Source organism: Schistocerca gregaria, chromosome 6 (assembly GCF_023897955.1).
Source record: "Schistocerca gregaria isolate iqSchGreg1 chromosome 6, iqSchGreg1.2, whole genome shotgun sequence".
NCBI classification, from domain to species: Eukaryota; Metazoa; Arthropoda; class Insecta; order Orthoptera; family Acrididae; genus Schistocerca; species Schistocerca gregaria.
In genome coordinates, this window is record NC_064925.1 from 461,767,469 (window position 1) to 461,783,975 (window position 16,507).

A 16,507-nucleotide genomic window follows, 5' to 3' on the forward strand; every position below is an offset into this window, starting at 1 on the left:
GCCAAAACATAAGTTTACTTGCATTATGTATCTCTAAAGCAAGGGCATCTGTGTCAGTTATAAATACTTTATGCAGCTACATTTTCGTCTAGAAAACAAACAATTTTGTGGATACCAGGAACCCAATTAATCCATGTCTATGTTAACATTGTAGGATATAAGTCCAACCTTTCTCATAGCACACAGATTGTGATGTATGTTGCTGCTGTCAAATGTCAGGCAGTGACAATTCTTCATCATGTCTGACTGTACTGTCATTTGCGTTTCTATGCGAACCTCAGCTTTCGTTTCGTTAATTTCATAAGTTGATAATTTAAATGCTTGTTTATTCTCGTTAAGAGAATTTTTGACTGCTTGAGTGTCCATTTTTTTACTCAACTCCCTGAGAAATCTCACTTCATCATCTTTATTATCAGTAACATTTACTCTCGTGCTTGCACTGGACAAATCGTCACGTAATTCTAATACATTTGAGTGTAACAATTCTGAAACAAATGACACTGGCGAACTATAGTCATGTAATTCTGATGCGTTTAATTTCGACATTTTTTCCTGTGGATCTGGCGAAATTTCGTCCTCAGCATACATCCCAGTAGCAAAATCACTTACTTTCCCATTCCACGATCCGACAAGGTTTATCTTGTCACCCATATTTTAAACTTTACTGATTTCTTATAGCTAAACACAGGGGCAACTCCTGTATAGGTTGGCAAGTTTGCGCTACTCCAGTGGAATAATTTTGTTCAACTGTTTGCCTTCTGAGCGTTCTATACTAGTGGAGAAGTAGCGCGCCATTTATCTCTTTTGAAATTCCCGTGCTCCAAACGCCGAACGCAGTGTAGTCGGACGGAATGTGCCGACGGCGACAGCAGCTTGAAAAATGGCTGCAAACGCGGACTTGGGTGTCTCAGAGGGGGTGCGGGCTGTGGGGACAACGCTTGGGAACACTGTACTCGTACACGGGCCTTGTGTGTATAAGCACCTCACCCGAGCCACCCTGCCAGCCGCAGGAAGAGGACCCGAATTCTTCCGAAGGGAAACGGAACTATCGAATCTTCGGACAAAGCGCGATTCTCGCGCCACCTTACCAGTTCAGGTGTAGCTGCGAGCGAACTAGCTATTTCCTGTGTGTTGTGTTAGTTATTTTAGCCTGTGCTACAGAGAATTTTGAGACTCAAGTGATAAGTGAACACGTGAAATAATGAATCAAGTAATTTCATTGCTCTCTGAACCCTTCAGTTCACGGAAGTTGGAAGAAAAATTAGAAAACAAGAGGCTAGGTGCGCCAACTCCTGCTTTAACAATTCCGCAGACCGTTAAAACGAAAAGTCGCCAATTCAATAGGAAATTTAACTCTGAATTGTACAACAAGCATGAATGGCTGTGTGGCTGTGACATGAAAAATGCTTTATTTTGTTTTCCTTGTTTATTATTTGGAGGAGATCTTTCATGATCTAAACACGGAGTCTGTGACATTCAACACCTCCACGTTAAAATTAGAAAACACGAACTTTCTTCAGTCCACGTAAATAACGTTCTGAATATGGAAAGTCTAGGCAATGTAAATATAGCTACCCAAGAAAGTCTGTGGCATTACACAACCAAAAAGTTACCGGTAATAGGTACATACGGAATCTAATTATTAACTGTATTCGTTTCTGTGGTGCGTTGGAACTTGCCCTTGAGGACATGATGAGACTGAATCATCTTACAGTCCTGGTGTTTTTCGTTCCTTGATTAATTTTAGTGCAGAATTAGACTTTGTATTAAAATCGCGTTTAGAGAAAGCAACAGTATTCAAAGGAGCCTCAAAAACCATCAAGAATGAACTCCTCCAGTGCATGCTTGAGGTCTGCCAAGAGGAAATTAGAAAGGAAATTAAGGGTGCTGAGTTTTTGGCCGTAATAGCTGACGAAAGCAGTGACGTAGCCTGTGTTTTCCAGATGGTTTATAGTATATAAGAACATCATTAATGAAAAACCAGTTGAAAGATTTTGGGACTTCGTAGCACCAGAAAAGCATGTTGTCCAGTCTTTGGCAACGTCCACCATCGAACAGATTAATAATCATTTGGGGAATTGTCCACATAAGCTCATAGCGCAAACATATGATGGTGCAGCAGTCATGAGTGGTTCATCACGAGGGGCGCAGGCTCTTGTTAAGGAAAAGTTTCCCAATGCTTCATACATTCATTCTTATACCCACCAGTTGAATCTCATTATGCTTAAAGCCGCTTCCGTTAGTAAAAATGAGTGTATATTTTTCACTAAACTTCAGGGAGTTTGCAGCTTATTTTCAGAATCCCCTCAAAGAACAGCAGTTCTCGACGAAATAGTATGAAAACGACTGCCACGTTCAGTGCCTACTCGTTGGAATTTTCAGTCAAGCAGGGTCAATACTGTTTTCGAATATAGGGAAGGTATTATCACGTGAATGAATAATATGAGCCAGGGGGAAAAACTGTGTAATGAGAACATGATCCTTCAAGCCTGTGGCTTGGTAAAAATTTTGAAGGATGAAAAGTTCGTTTTTTGGCTTCCATCGGAGGGGTATCTGTTGAGAGACAGACAAACGTGTGGTTCCTGAAGAGGGGCAGCAGCTTCAGTAGTCGCAGGGGCAACAGTCTGGATGATTGACTGATCACTTGTAAAACTAATCAAAATGGCCTTGCTGTTCTGGTACTGCAAACGGCCGAAAGCAAGGGGAAACTACAGCCGTAATTTTTCCCGAGGGCATGCAGCTTTACTGTATGATGGCGTCCTCTTGGGTAAAATATTCCAGAAGTAAAATAGTCCCCCATTCGGATCTCCAGGCGGGGACAACTCAAGAGGACGTCGTTATCAGGAGAAAGAAAACTGGCGTTCTACGGATCGAAGCGTGGAGTGTCAGATCCCTTAATCGGGCAGGAGGGTTAGAAAATTTAAAAAGGGAAATGGATAGGTTAAAGTTAGACATAGTGGGAATTAGTGAAGTTCGGTGGCAAGAAAAAAAAGTGGTTCAAATGGCTCTGAGCACTATGGGACTTAACATCTGTGGTCATCAGTCCCCTAGAACTTAGAACTACTTAAACCTAACCAACCTAAGCACATCACACACATCCATGCCCGAGGCAGGTTTCGAACCTGTGACCGTAGCAGTCGCGTGGTTCTGGACTGAGCACCTAGAACCGCTAGACCACTGCGTGGTGGTAGGCGAATAAGACTTCTGGTCAGGTGAATACAGGGTTATAAATACAAAATCAAATAGGGGTAATGCAGGAGTAGGTTTAATAATGAATAAAAAAAATAGGTGTATGGATAAGCTACTACAAACAGCATAGTGAACGCATTATTGTGACCAAGATAGACACGAAGCCCACACCTACTACAGTAGTACAAGTTTATATGCCAACTAGCTCTGTATGATGAGATAAAAGAAAATTTAATAGTCAAGGGTGACTGGAATTCGTCAGTAGGAAAAGGAAGAGAAGGAATCATAGTAGGTGAATATGGATTGGGGCTAAGAAATGAAAGAGGAAGCCGCCTGATAGAATTTTGCACAGAGCATAACTTAATCATAGCTAATACTTGGTTTAAGAATCATGAAAGAAGGTTATATACATGGAAGAACCCTGGCGATTTCAAGGTATTAGATAGATTATATAATGGTAAGACAGAGATTTAGGAACCAGGTTTTAAATTGTAAGACATTTCCAGGGGCAGTTGTGGACTCTGACCACAATCTATTAGTTATGACCTGTAGATTAAAACTGAAGAAACGGCAAAAAGTTGGGAATTTAAGGAGATGTGACCTGGATAAACTGAAAGAACCAGAGATTGTACAGAGTTTCAGGGAGAGCATAAGGGAACAATTGACAGGAATGGGGGAAAGAAATACAGTAGAAGAAGAGTGGGTAGCTTTGAGGGATGAAATAGTGAAGGCAGCGGAGGATCAAATAGGTAAAAAGACGAGGGCTAGTAGAAACCCTTGGGTAACAGAAGAAATATATAATTTAATTGATGAAAGGAAAAAATATTAAAATTCTGTAAATGAAGCAGGCAAAAGGGAATACAAACGTCTCAAAAATGAGATCGACAGGAAGTGCAGAATGGCTAAGCAGGAATGGCTAGAGGACAAATGTAAGGATGTAGAGGCTTATCTCACTAGGGGTAAGATAGATACTGCCTACAGGAAAATTAAAGAGACTTTTGGAGAGACGAGAACCACTTGTATGAATATCAAGAGCTCAGATGGAAACCCAGTTCTAAGCAAAGAAGGAAAGGCGGAAAGGTGGAAGGAGTATATAGAGGGCCTATACAAGGGCGATGTACTTGAGGACAATATTATGGAAATGGAAGAGGATGTAAATGAAGAGGAAATAGGAGATATGATATTGCGTGAAGAGTTTGACAGAGCACTGAAAGACCTGAGTCGAAACAAGGCGCCGGGAGTAGACAACATTCCATTAGAACTACTGACGGCCTTGGGAGAGCCAGTCCTGACAAACCTCTACCAACTGGTGAGTAAGATGTATGAGACAGGCGAAATACCCTCAGACGTCAAGAAGAAGAATATAATCCCAATCCCAAAGAAAGCAGGTGTTGACAGATGTGAAAATTATCGAACTATCAGTTTAATAAGTCACAGCTGCAAAATACTAACTCGAATTCTTTACAGACGAGTGGAAAAACTGATAGAAGCCGACCTCAGGGAAGATCAGTTGGGATTCCGTAGAAATGATCGAACACGTGAGGGAATATTGACTTTACGACTTACCTTTCTAGCATTTGTAGACTTGGAGAAAGCTTTTGACAATGTTGATTGGAATACTCTCTTTCAAATTCTGAAGGTGGCAGGGGTAAAATACAGGGAGAGAAAGGCTATTTACAATTTGTACAGAAAGCAGATGGCAGTTATAAGAGACGAGGGGTATGAATGGGTGGCAGTAGTTGGGAAGGGAGTGAGACAGGGTTGTAGCCTATCCCCGATGTTATTCAATCTGTATATTGAGCAAGCAATAAAGGAAACAAAAGAAAAATTCTTAGTAGATATTAAAATCCATGGAGAAGAAATAAAAACTTTGAGGTTCGCCGATGACATTGTAATTCTGTCAGATACAGCAAAGGACTTGGAAGAGCAGTTGAATGGAATGGACAGTGTCTTGAAAGGAGGGTATAAGATGAACATCAACAAAAGCAAAACGAGGATAATGGAATGTAGTCGAATTAAGTCGGATGATGCTGAGGGAATTAAATTAGGAAATGTGACACTTAAAGAAGTAAAGGAGTTTTGCTATTTGGAGAGCAAAATAACTGATGATGGTCGAAGTAGAGAGGATATAAAATGTAGACTGGTAATGGCAAGGAAAGCCTTTCTGAAGAAGAGAAATTTGTTGACATCGAGTATTGATTTAAGTGTCAAGAAGTCATTTCTGAAAGTATTTGTATGGAGTGTAGCCATGTATGGAAGTGAAACGGGACGATAAATAGCGTAGACAAGAAGAGAATAGAAGCTTTCGAAATGTGTTGCTACAGAAGAATGCTGAAGATTAGATGGGTGATCACATAACTAATGAAGTGGTATTGAATAGAATTGGGGTAAGAGGAGCTTGTGGCACAACTTGACTAGAAGAAGGGACCGGTTGGTAAAACATGTTCTGATGCATCAAGGGATCACCAATTTAGTATTGGAGGGCAGTGTGGAGGCTAAAAATCGTAGAGGGAGACCAATATGAATACACTAAGCAGATTCAGAAGGATGTAGGTTGCAGTAGGTACTGGGAGATGAAGAATCTTGCACAGGAGAGCTGCATCAAACCAGTCTCAGGACTGAAGACCCCAACAACAACAAAATGTGGATATTTTGTATAACCAGCTACAAAAAAGGGATATTGACGCACCTACGCACAAAATCAGCTGACAGCTTTTGAGCGTGAAATTGTGAACATTAGCTAAGGAGTGAGTGATAATTCAATAGATTTACACGAGTACCATAAAAGAGGGTGAACTGAAGATGGCGCAGCGATGTGGAATCTACTGTGGGAGGCAACAGAAGTATGTGATGTCATAAGTTACGAGGCAAAAGAAAGATTCAAGTTCACTGGACTCCTAGTTGCAGTCTCTCTCTCTGTTCCAAAGAAATTCGCTACTTACTCTTCCAATTTTCCAGAAACGTCTTTCAGAGCTGCTATTGAATGCTACTCTTTTTTGGAAGCAGAGACGCTTCGAACAGAACTCTCTGTTATTTATGGTAGGAGTTTAAAAGCATATGTGAAACTTTGAGCTTACTGGATTACATAACAGACAATAATCTTTGTGATACACTGGTCAAATCTGTGAAGCTATTGAAAGCGATAATTACAATTACAATGACCACTCAGAAGCAGAACGTTGTTTTTCTTCGCTGAAACGCATCGAAACAGTCTTGGGGATTATTATGGACCAAGAAAGTCTATCAGCACTCACGATGCTCTCTACTGAAACGAGACATAGTTTTAGCAATTGGAGACTTCAATAAAAGACTGCTTGAAAGATTTGCAAATATGAAGGAAAGAAGAATAGAGTTCCTGTACAAGTGATCACCACCACATCCAAATTCAGAGATAAAATCGAACGGCGTTAACATCAGTGTTGCTGAAAAATGTTAGTAAGGCATACCTACCACTTTTTGAGTACATAGAGCTGCAGTTGATTTTAATTCCTTTTATTCTGCAAGAGTAATACTTTTTTCTGTGTACACCTTTTGGTTTTATTATGAGTAGATGCAGGAGTGACACGAGCGAGCAGTCTGTTTATATCAGGCATTACAAAAACATGAGAAGTGAACTGATTTTCTCTGATTTGTTGATGTTTTCCTTCGTGAGCAAAGTGCACCACCATCTTCTTTGGTCACGAGTCGCCACTGGCTGAACACTAAAATGAATGTAATAACCGGCTGCTATATGCAGACGTTGCTGTGAGTTCTGCTCTGCTGTGTGCTATGCCGCCGGCTGTTTTTGCCTTGCTATCCGGCTGAGCCCAGGGAGGTAAAGTCCGGCAGCCCTAGCATGTTCTGTGACGCAGGGCTGTCTACGAAGGCTGTGTGTGTGGGCTGCCCAGGTGGACTTTGATTTTCCAGTGCCGCCACCAGCCGTGAAAAGGATCGTTCACCTCGGTTCTGTGATGTCTGCTCGGGCCACGCAGCTGTGGACCGTCGACACTGCTGTCCCAAGTTTCCCTGTTACCGGCAGCTGCTTTGTCCCTGGTTGCGCCATTCTACAGAGCGAAGCATCTTAACGATGTTTTACAGCCTTCTGCTCTTGATGTCGATCTCTCATTCGACATCCTACATCACAGTCCTTTGCATTACATACGCCGTATCTGCCATTACGACAACATAAACTGTCACTCATTGTCATGCAATGTTGCATAATTTTTTCCAAAAGTCACTATCACAGTTTTTCTTTTCTAACATTCACTGTTATAATTGTCCTGCGCTATACTCTTCACTACCACTAATAACTGTCTCTGTACATAATAACCTTGACACTTCTACAGATTGTTACTGTTATCTATCCTACACTGTGCTCTTTCTGAGTACTAATAATTGTCGTTTTACATTCGCTACTCAACGCTATTCTACGGATTGCTACTGTCATGTATTAAATATTCAGTTATTCACTGTTACAGCCTAAATCCACCCATACTTATCCCCGAAAGGGATGCAATATACAGCACTCTTCTTTCACTGGCAAGACGTGCCACTGGCGTCTCGTTGTAATAGCGTAACTGTATATGTAGAGTTGTCGATTGAGATGAGCGAATCCATCACATCTGATGGTTTTGCTGAAATCCACTAACCTTGCGTCTTACGTAGGGTGACCATATTTTCTTCGGACAAAAGTGGGATTTCCACACTTTTTTGGCCAAAAAGTGGGACAATTTTTATTTCTCGTCAAATATCACTTTTAACGCTAACAATTCTTCTTCCTCTGCAAATATAGCCTTCACTGATATTTGTGTGCGTGTTTGTGTTTGTGTGTGTTTGTGTGTGTGTGTGTGTGTGTGTGTGTGTGTGTGTGTGTCTGTGTGTATACAAAACCAAAGTATGGAAAGACTGGAAAGAAGTACATTTCAAGTTTTCAGAAATTTACCTATTAAGAAATGTAACATTTATAACACCGAATGTAGAAAGACATACAGTAACAATCACTACAAGAAAAGTTCTTAAGGAACACAAGGGATTTATGGTTTTGTGAATTCCACACTGCAATCATATTTCTTCGAAGGTGAAATTTCATTCAGCAACTCAGGTTTGCGTAATAGGTATGAATAGAAGTCAGTGCAGCTGTATTTACTGAAGTTTAAACAGGTCAGTAAAATACACTTAACGCTCCTCACCGTAAATCTATTCCTCTCATCTGTCCACTTTGATAAAAGTAAGCTGAATACTCTTTCAACGTTTGCATTGTGGGCAGGGAGTGAAAAGAAGTACTGCGCTTTATTAAGCGATTCTCATTACACTGGCAAGATCTGAAAAACCTACACCATTTTTCATGTGCCATCAACTGATTCCATTGCTCACTGTCTGTTTCCACTTGTTGTTTTACAAATGACTGTATGTGAACTATTTCATCAAATAAGAGGCTGTCATTTACTAGAATGCCCTTTTCATTTAGCCACATTAAAGTATTTCCAACTACTGACCATTCTGGTGGTTCAGTGAGCATCATCCATGAGAATACAAAAACCTCAGCTATTCCCTGTAACCATGACGATAAATAGTCTACTGAAGCATGATAAAACGTTGATACTGCTATGTCAAATTTCTTAACAGACTGGTCATCACAATCATTCAGCAGTTTTTTTGACACTTAGTGGTACAAAATGTTCATGTTTCCCTGAATTTAGACTTGTCAAAGCTTTATTTAAGACTGGTAATGCTTAACATTTTTAATTATTCTGTTTTTCAATGCTCACAATAGATTGTTGGAAAACACTCGTTTATGAATGTACAAAAAGTAAATAAGATTCATTTATAGGATCACTGAAAAAACTCTTTAAGATTGCAGGGAACTTTGAGTTAGACTGTGACAAAAAGTAAGATTTCAAAGGTTCATACATTTTCGAGATCTTTCTATGGCTGGCAACAATGAAAGCCACCTTGTTTTGGAAAAGGAAAGTAAATTTTTGTAAGTGACACCAACAAATTCACAGAACTCAGTGAGTTCTGCAACACGAATAGAAAAAATATGAAAATGGTTGTACAACTTCATGACAATGCAGTCAATGTCAACAGGTAAAACATCAGAAGCACTTTGAAGTGTGTTATGAACAACATGTGCTGGACAACCTATGCCAACAATGTTAGAGTTTTTTAAAATTTTTCTTTCAGATGTGTGAAAACATTATTACCCTCTTTCTTCATTAACCCCCCAAAATTACAGTTAGTATTGTCTGCACCAAATGCAACACATTTTGAGATGATACTGAACGACTGTATAACATAAGAAAGATAATTGGAAATTGTTTCGGACTTTCCGTTCTGCAATTCATCAAGATCAAGCAATTTTGTCTGCAGTCCACCCTCACTTACAGAAAAATACTGAACTACCATAGGAAAAATTTTCTGATGCCCATGGTTGCTAGCATCAGTAGATATTGAAAAGTACTTTGCACTGTTTACAGCAGCTATTACCTGTTTCTGGGAATGCAGAGCTATAACATTGTTGACAATTGCTTCACACTTTGTTCTTCCACACGAAACATTTTCTGCAATATTAGAATCAGGAATTTTTTTTGTTTTGTTGAACACAGCAGTCATTAGAACGATAGCTTTGGTGGTGTTAAACAACATGGAATTACAGGGTTCCTTCTGACAGCTACGTTTTTCTGTTCCTGTGTATTTGAAGTTACAAAATATCTCGTCATTTTTTGCCAGGAACCTGCTGATCGAAGATTCTTCCTCTGTTTCTCCGATTCCATATGATGCTTGAGATCTGCAGCACCACCATGAGACACGGATACAGCACAGTTACATAAGTTACATTTTGCTGTACAGTCATTGTCTATATCCGTGAAACAAGGAAATTTCCTCTGAAGCTCTTGATTTTCGTTTCGGCATCGCCACGACGTGCTAGCACTTCACGAAACTGATACTGAGTGCTGACAACAATGGCAAGCAAAAGCAAAGAAAATAAGAGTACGCAACAATTGTAGTGCTTAAGCTGTACATTATCAAGGGGTACCAACGTACGGAATGTCAGTTTCAATTGATAGTTTATAAAATCGACACTCAGAAAATATTTTAACGACTTTGTAAATGTCTGAAAATAATCCTTGAAAATCGGGACAAATGGCTTGTTTTTTTTGTTTTTTGTTTTAAAAAGTCGGGACAAATTTTTGAGCCTCAAAAAACGGGACAATCCCGATTAATCGGGACGTATGGTCACCCTACTCTTACGACATGTAACTTCGCTGCTGTGAAAGTGCTTGGTCGTGGGCTCGTATAATTGTGGCGATGTGGCGCTGTAATGGGGAAAATACTAAACTACTTGGCTTGCGTGAAAGAGCACACAGTTCAACTATTTTAGGAGATGTCATTTAATTATTCATGTACCCTTAATCAGACTTCACTGTTCACTTAATATGTGGCACATGATATTTGCTAGCAGTACAGTTATGCAGTAGTTGGGCAGACGACACTTTACTTCCTTCCAAGGCACGTGTATGACCGCACTATAGAGCGCCCCATTACTGTTCAACCACTCTGCTTTTATAATGGAATAATTAACATAACTGGCGAGAGCCACCATCGGTATGACTGTTCACTGTGGGCCCCGCTGCCAGAGTCATGCTACAAGCCCCGACCTTGGACTTCCAGCCGACACGAAGGAGCTTCTGTGTTGCTTATTTCAGCCAATACCAACCAAAAAAATTTTATGTTACTGTGTAGTCTGGAGCACTGCTCAGGTGGAGCAAGCTTCTGATATAGGTAATGTTGTGACATGAAACCGTGTCACCAAGTTGCCACGCTGTAACTTTCGCTTCATTCTGACGCCATATTGTCCCTCTATACAGACAGTCGTCTTTGTGCACTGCTGCACAATCTTATGTAGTTTTAGACAGCTGTTATTTAACAAAAATGTTATAAGATCACAGGAATTACCTCAAATGGAAAAGAAACGTCTTTTTTATACACTGGTGGCTGGAATTAAAGTAACAAACCGCTGCTTCCTCGTCCTGCTGTATTCTTTACATTGTCTCTACTAGACTATCACTTGCTTATTCCGTTTCGGCGCAAAATAAACGTAACCTTGTAACTTTTTGTTTGTTGCTTTAATTTTGGGCACCAGTGTATTTAGCACTTCAACAAGAGTCAGAAATTTATTGGTACAAAATTGTTGAAGCTTTCGTGGTCACTTGTTTATTTGTGTTAATGAGTAATGTCTGCATAGTACTTATTTTAAAAGAAAACGCCACCCATTTCCACGATTATTAAATTTACATTCAATTTGAAAGATCTTGCACAAAAGTCTATGGAATGGCAGCTAATCTCTGAACAAAGGAGGTGGGGGATGGGGCACCAAATGATATTCTGCTTGCGGGGAAAAAGTTTCTCAAACTGGCCCTGCCTGCGCTTAAATTTGCCACTGAATGTTGCAATTTGTCAACAACTGACCTTCTCCTTGGAGACGGTGTCGCCAATACTGGTGGTGATGTAGTTCAGCTCGTCAGGTGTAATGCGCGGGTGTGTGGAGGGGGAATCGTACACCGTCACGAACCACAGAATACTCCACAAGCCCACGATGGCGCCGAGGATGTAGAAGCACGCCTTCCACCCCAGTGCCTCGATAATGGCCGAGCACATGGGCCACGTCACCACTGAACCGAAAGTTCCTCCTGAGAACAAAATGAGAGGCCAGAACACCGATAAATTGTACTCAGTTCTATTTTATTTTAATTTCTTGGTACTGGTGCAGGAGTCCTCACAGTCTGTCTGTTTGCCTGTTGACAGCAGCATCTTACAAATCATCATTATTGTATTTAAAATAAGCTACATTAACTTTTTTAAGAACACGTTCTCATAACAAACATCTTCCAGTGAACCAACTAAAAGGGTCAACAGGCATTAATGTATGTTAAAACGTAGACCATGTGAAACACACATTAAAACCGTACAAAATATCAGTCCTCATGATGTTATAATAATAAATTAAAATACTCTGAAAGACAAAAAATTAATTATTGAACCTTTTTACTGATTTAAAACATAGTCAGTGATTACATTTTTTGTGTGATGTCCACTTATATCTAGAAGCGTCGTCCACTTGCACGTTTTCCAGGTATTCCAGGGTTTGTCACTGACGTTCCTAGCTTAAATCCATCAGTGTTAAACTCAGGAACATCTCAAAATGTGCAGGCAGACGACACTTCCAGGTGTAAGCGGCAGTCAGACGAAAATGCAAAGACTGACGCCGTTTTAAATCAATAGAAGGAAATTTGTACTATAATTAAATATGAATTTCATAGGAATGACAATGACAGATTTTAAATAGCCTTAGTAACTTTAATGGAACTACGATAACTATGGCCGCACGAATAATTCATTAAAAGAGAGTTTTCAGACATCTTGTAAGAACTTGCATGTTGTTCTCACTGAATACCGAAATGATGTTCTGTGGCAGCTCGACATTTGATGAACAAAACATCCACGTCCAAATCAGATCTTGCAAATCGTGGCGACGAAAACTGCAATTTCTAATCCATGTCTTCATCGGGATGGTGGGCTGTACCTCTACAAGCCCATCACCCCACACCGAATGAGGTCCGAGTATCACACCGTTCTTGCCACTCAGTCGCTATTCTCAATGGCACACAGGTACCAACATTGTGTGCAAGCTTAATATCAACATGTAATAAGAAATTTCTTGGTTTTCCAGCTGGTCTCCGTTCTCTGCAACTACATCTACACTACGAGATGCAATGTGGAGTTCATGGCTGAGATTACGTTTCACTGTACCAGTTACTAAGGCTTTTTCTAGTTCCATTCACGCATGTATCGAGGGAAAAATGATCGTTTAAATGCCTGGTGCTGTAATTAATCTAATCTTGTACTCACTATCCCTACGGGAGAAATGTGTATGGGGTTGTAGATATTACCAGAGTCATAATTTAAAGCCGATTATTGAAACTTCGTCGGTAGACTTTTTCTCGATAATTACCATCCATCTTCAAGAGTGTGCCGGTTCAGTGCTTTCAACATCTTATATCTGGATTGCTTGTAAGAATTGGTTTTATAAACTTGAATATCTGAAAAGGGGCTTATCTGTTTCGAAAACAGTATGGGAACTGCAAAAGAAGTTACCCAATGACACAAAAAGGTACGCACATATAACAAAGTCATTGACTGTTTTCCAAGGAAACGAAGGGAACTGGTGCGATAATTGTGACACATGAGAGTATTGCAATCTAAAAGGGACACAGAAAGACAACAGAATCAATTTTAGAATCAGTATGATGCAGGGGCACTGAAGAGGAAACTATTTCTCTCATGGTGATGGCGGTTTCGGCAGCTGCAGAGGACATGCGAATGGGGGAAACTAGGGGCTGGACAAGGTGTGGGTGTACCGACTGTGGTAAAACGACATGGGTCGAGAAATATGGAAAATATGAGGACTCGTGAAAAAAGGGGCAAGAGAGCAAAGTAGTAACTGAATTACAGTTTCAAATGTAGCTGCTAAATGGAAGTTGAGGTTGAGGGGATCGGCTGAGCAGAAAAACGTACATGATAGTTTAAAATGCGGCAAAAGTGGTGAAGTACTAAACAATAATAAGGAAAAGGAACAGGCCCAAGGAGGGGGTGGGGGGCAGGGGGAGGTCAAAATCTCCAGAGCCCCAAGTCTCATAGGGGGCCCAAGTCGTTCCACAGTTCGGATCTCCTCCCAGTGTGCTAAGCTGGCAAAATTCACCCTGCTACTGAAAAACACCTCCCCCCATGAACCATGGACCTTGCCGTTGGTGGGGAGGCTTGCGTGCCTCAGCGATACAGATGGCCGTACCGTAGGTGCAACCACAACGGAGGGGTATCTGTTGAGAGGCCAGACAAACGTGTGGTTCCTGAAGAGGGGCAGCAGCCTTTTCAGTAGTTGCAGGGGCAACAGTCTGGATGATTGACTGATCTGGCCTTGCAACATTAACCAAAACGGCCTTGCTGTGCTGGTACTGCGAACGGCTGAAAGCAAGGGGAAACTACAGCCGTAATTTTTCCCGAGGACATGCAGCTTTACTGTATGATTAAATGATGATGGCATCCTCTTGGGTAAAATATTCCGGAGGTAAAATAGTCCCCCATTCGGATCTCCGGGCGGGGACTACTCAGGAGGATGTCGTTATCAGGAGAAAGAAAACTGGCGTTCTACGGATCGGAGCGTGGAATGTCAGATCCCTTAATCGGGCAGGTAGGTTAGAAAATTTAAAAAGGGAAATGGATAGGTTAAAGTTATATATAGTGGGAATTAGTGAAGTTCGGTGGCAGGAGGAACAGGACTTCTGGTCAGGTGACTGCAGGGTTATAAACACAAGATCAAATAGGGGTAATGTAGGAGTAGGTTTAATAATGAATAGGAAAATAGGAATGCGGGTAAGCTACTACAGACAGCATAGTGAACGCATTGTTGTGGCCAAGATAGATACGAAGCCCACACCTACTACAGTAGTACAAGTTTATATGCCAACTAGCTCTGCAGATGATAAAGAAATTGAAAAAATGTACGATGAAATAAAAGAAATTATTCAGATAGTGAAGGGAGACGAAAATTTAATAGTAATGGGTGACTGGAATTCGAGTGTAGGAAAAGGGAGAGAAGGAAACATAGTAGGTGAGTATGGATTGGGGCTAAGAAATGAAAGAGGAAGCCGTCTGTAGAATTTTGCACAGATCACAACTTAATCATAGCTAACACTTGGTTTAAGAATCATGAAAGAAGGTTGTATACGTGGAAGAACCCTGGAGATACTAAAAGGTATCAGATAGATTATATAATGGTAAGACAGAGATTTAGGAACCAGGTTTTAAGTTGTAAGACATTTCCAGGGGCAGATGTGGACTCTGACCACAATCTATTGATTATGACCTGTAGATTAAAACTGAAGAAACTGCAAAAATGTGGGAAATTAAGGAGATGGGACCTGGATAAACTGAAAGAACCAGAGGTTGTACAGAGCTTCAGGGAGAGCATAAGGGAACAATTGACAGGAATGGGGGAAAGAAATACAGTAGAAGAAGAATGGGTAGCTCTGAGGGATGAAGTAGTGAAGGCAGCAGAGGATAAAGTAGGTACAAAGACGAGGGCTAGTAGAAATCCTTGGGTAACAGAAGAAATATTGAATTTAATTGATGAAAGGAGAAAATATAAAAATGCAGTAAATGAAGCAGGCAAAAAGAAATACAAACGTCTCAAAAATGAGATCGACAGGAAGTGCAAAATGGCTAAACAGGGATGGCTAGAGGACAAATGTAAGGATGTAGAAGCTTATCTCACTAGGGGTAAGATAGATACTGCCTACAGGAAAATTAAAGAGACCTTTGGAGAGAAGAGAACCATGTGTATGAATATCAAGAGCTCAGATGGCAGCCCAGTTCTAAGCAAAGAAAGGAAGGCAGAAAGGTGGAATGAGTATATAGAAGGTTTATACAAGGGCGATGTACTTGAGGACAATATTATGGAAATGGAAGAAGATGTAGATGAAGACGAAATGGGAGATACGATACTGCGTGAAGAGTTTGACAGAGCACTGAAAGACCTGAGTCGAAACAAGGCCCCCGGAGTAGACAACATTCCATTAGAACTACTGACGGCATTGGGAGAACCAGTCCTGACAAAACTCTACCAGCTGGTGAGCAAGATGTATGAGACAGGCGAAATACCGTCAGACTTCAAGAAGAATATAATAATTCCAATCCCAAAAAAAGCAGGTGCTGACAGATGTGAAAATTACCGAACTATCAGTTTAATAAGTCACGGCTGCAAAATACGAACGCGAATTCTTTACAGACGAATGGAAAAACTGGTAGATGCAGACCTCGGGGGGATCAGTTTGGATTCCGTCGAAATGTTGGAACACGTGAGGCAATACTGGCCTTACGACTTATCTTAGAAGAAAGATTAAGAAAAGGCAAACCTACGTTTCTAGCATTTGTAGACTTAGAGAAAGCTTTTGACAATGTTGACTGGAATACTCTTTTTCAAATTCTAAAGGTGGCAGGGGTAAAATACAGGGAGCGAAATGCTATTTACAATTTGTACAGAAACCAGATGGCAGTTATTAAAGTCGAGGGGCATGAAAGGGAAGCAGTGGTTGGGAAAGGAGTGAGACAGGGTTGTAGCCTCTCCCCGATGTTATTCAATCTGTATATTGAGCAAGCAGTAAAGGAATCAAAAGAAAAATTTGGAGTAGGTATTAAAATTCATGGAGAAGAAGAAAAAACTTTGAGGTTCGCCGATGACATTGTATTTCTGTCAGAGACGGCAAAGGATTTGGAAGAGCAG

The 16,507-nt window shown here is 40.7% G+C and overlaps 1 protein-coding gene across 1 annotated transcript in view; it reads right to left on the reverse strand.

Annotated features, from left to right (window-relative positions):
• Positions 1-16,507, reverse strand: part of LOC126278914 (sialin-like) — a 164,930-nt gene that overhangs the window by 114,983 nt on the left and 33,440 nt on the right. Inside the window, exon 3 of the mRNA XM_049979188.1 lies at positions 11,638-11,858. Coding sequence (XP_049835145.1) covers positions 11,638-11,858 — 221 coding nt within the window. The remainder of the gene's footprint in view (positions 1-11,637; positions 11,859-16,507) is intronic.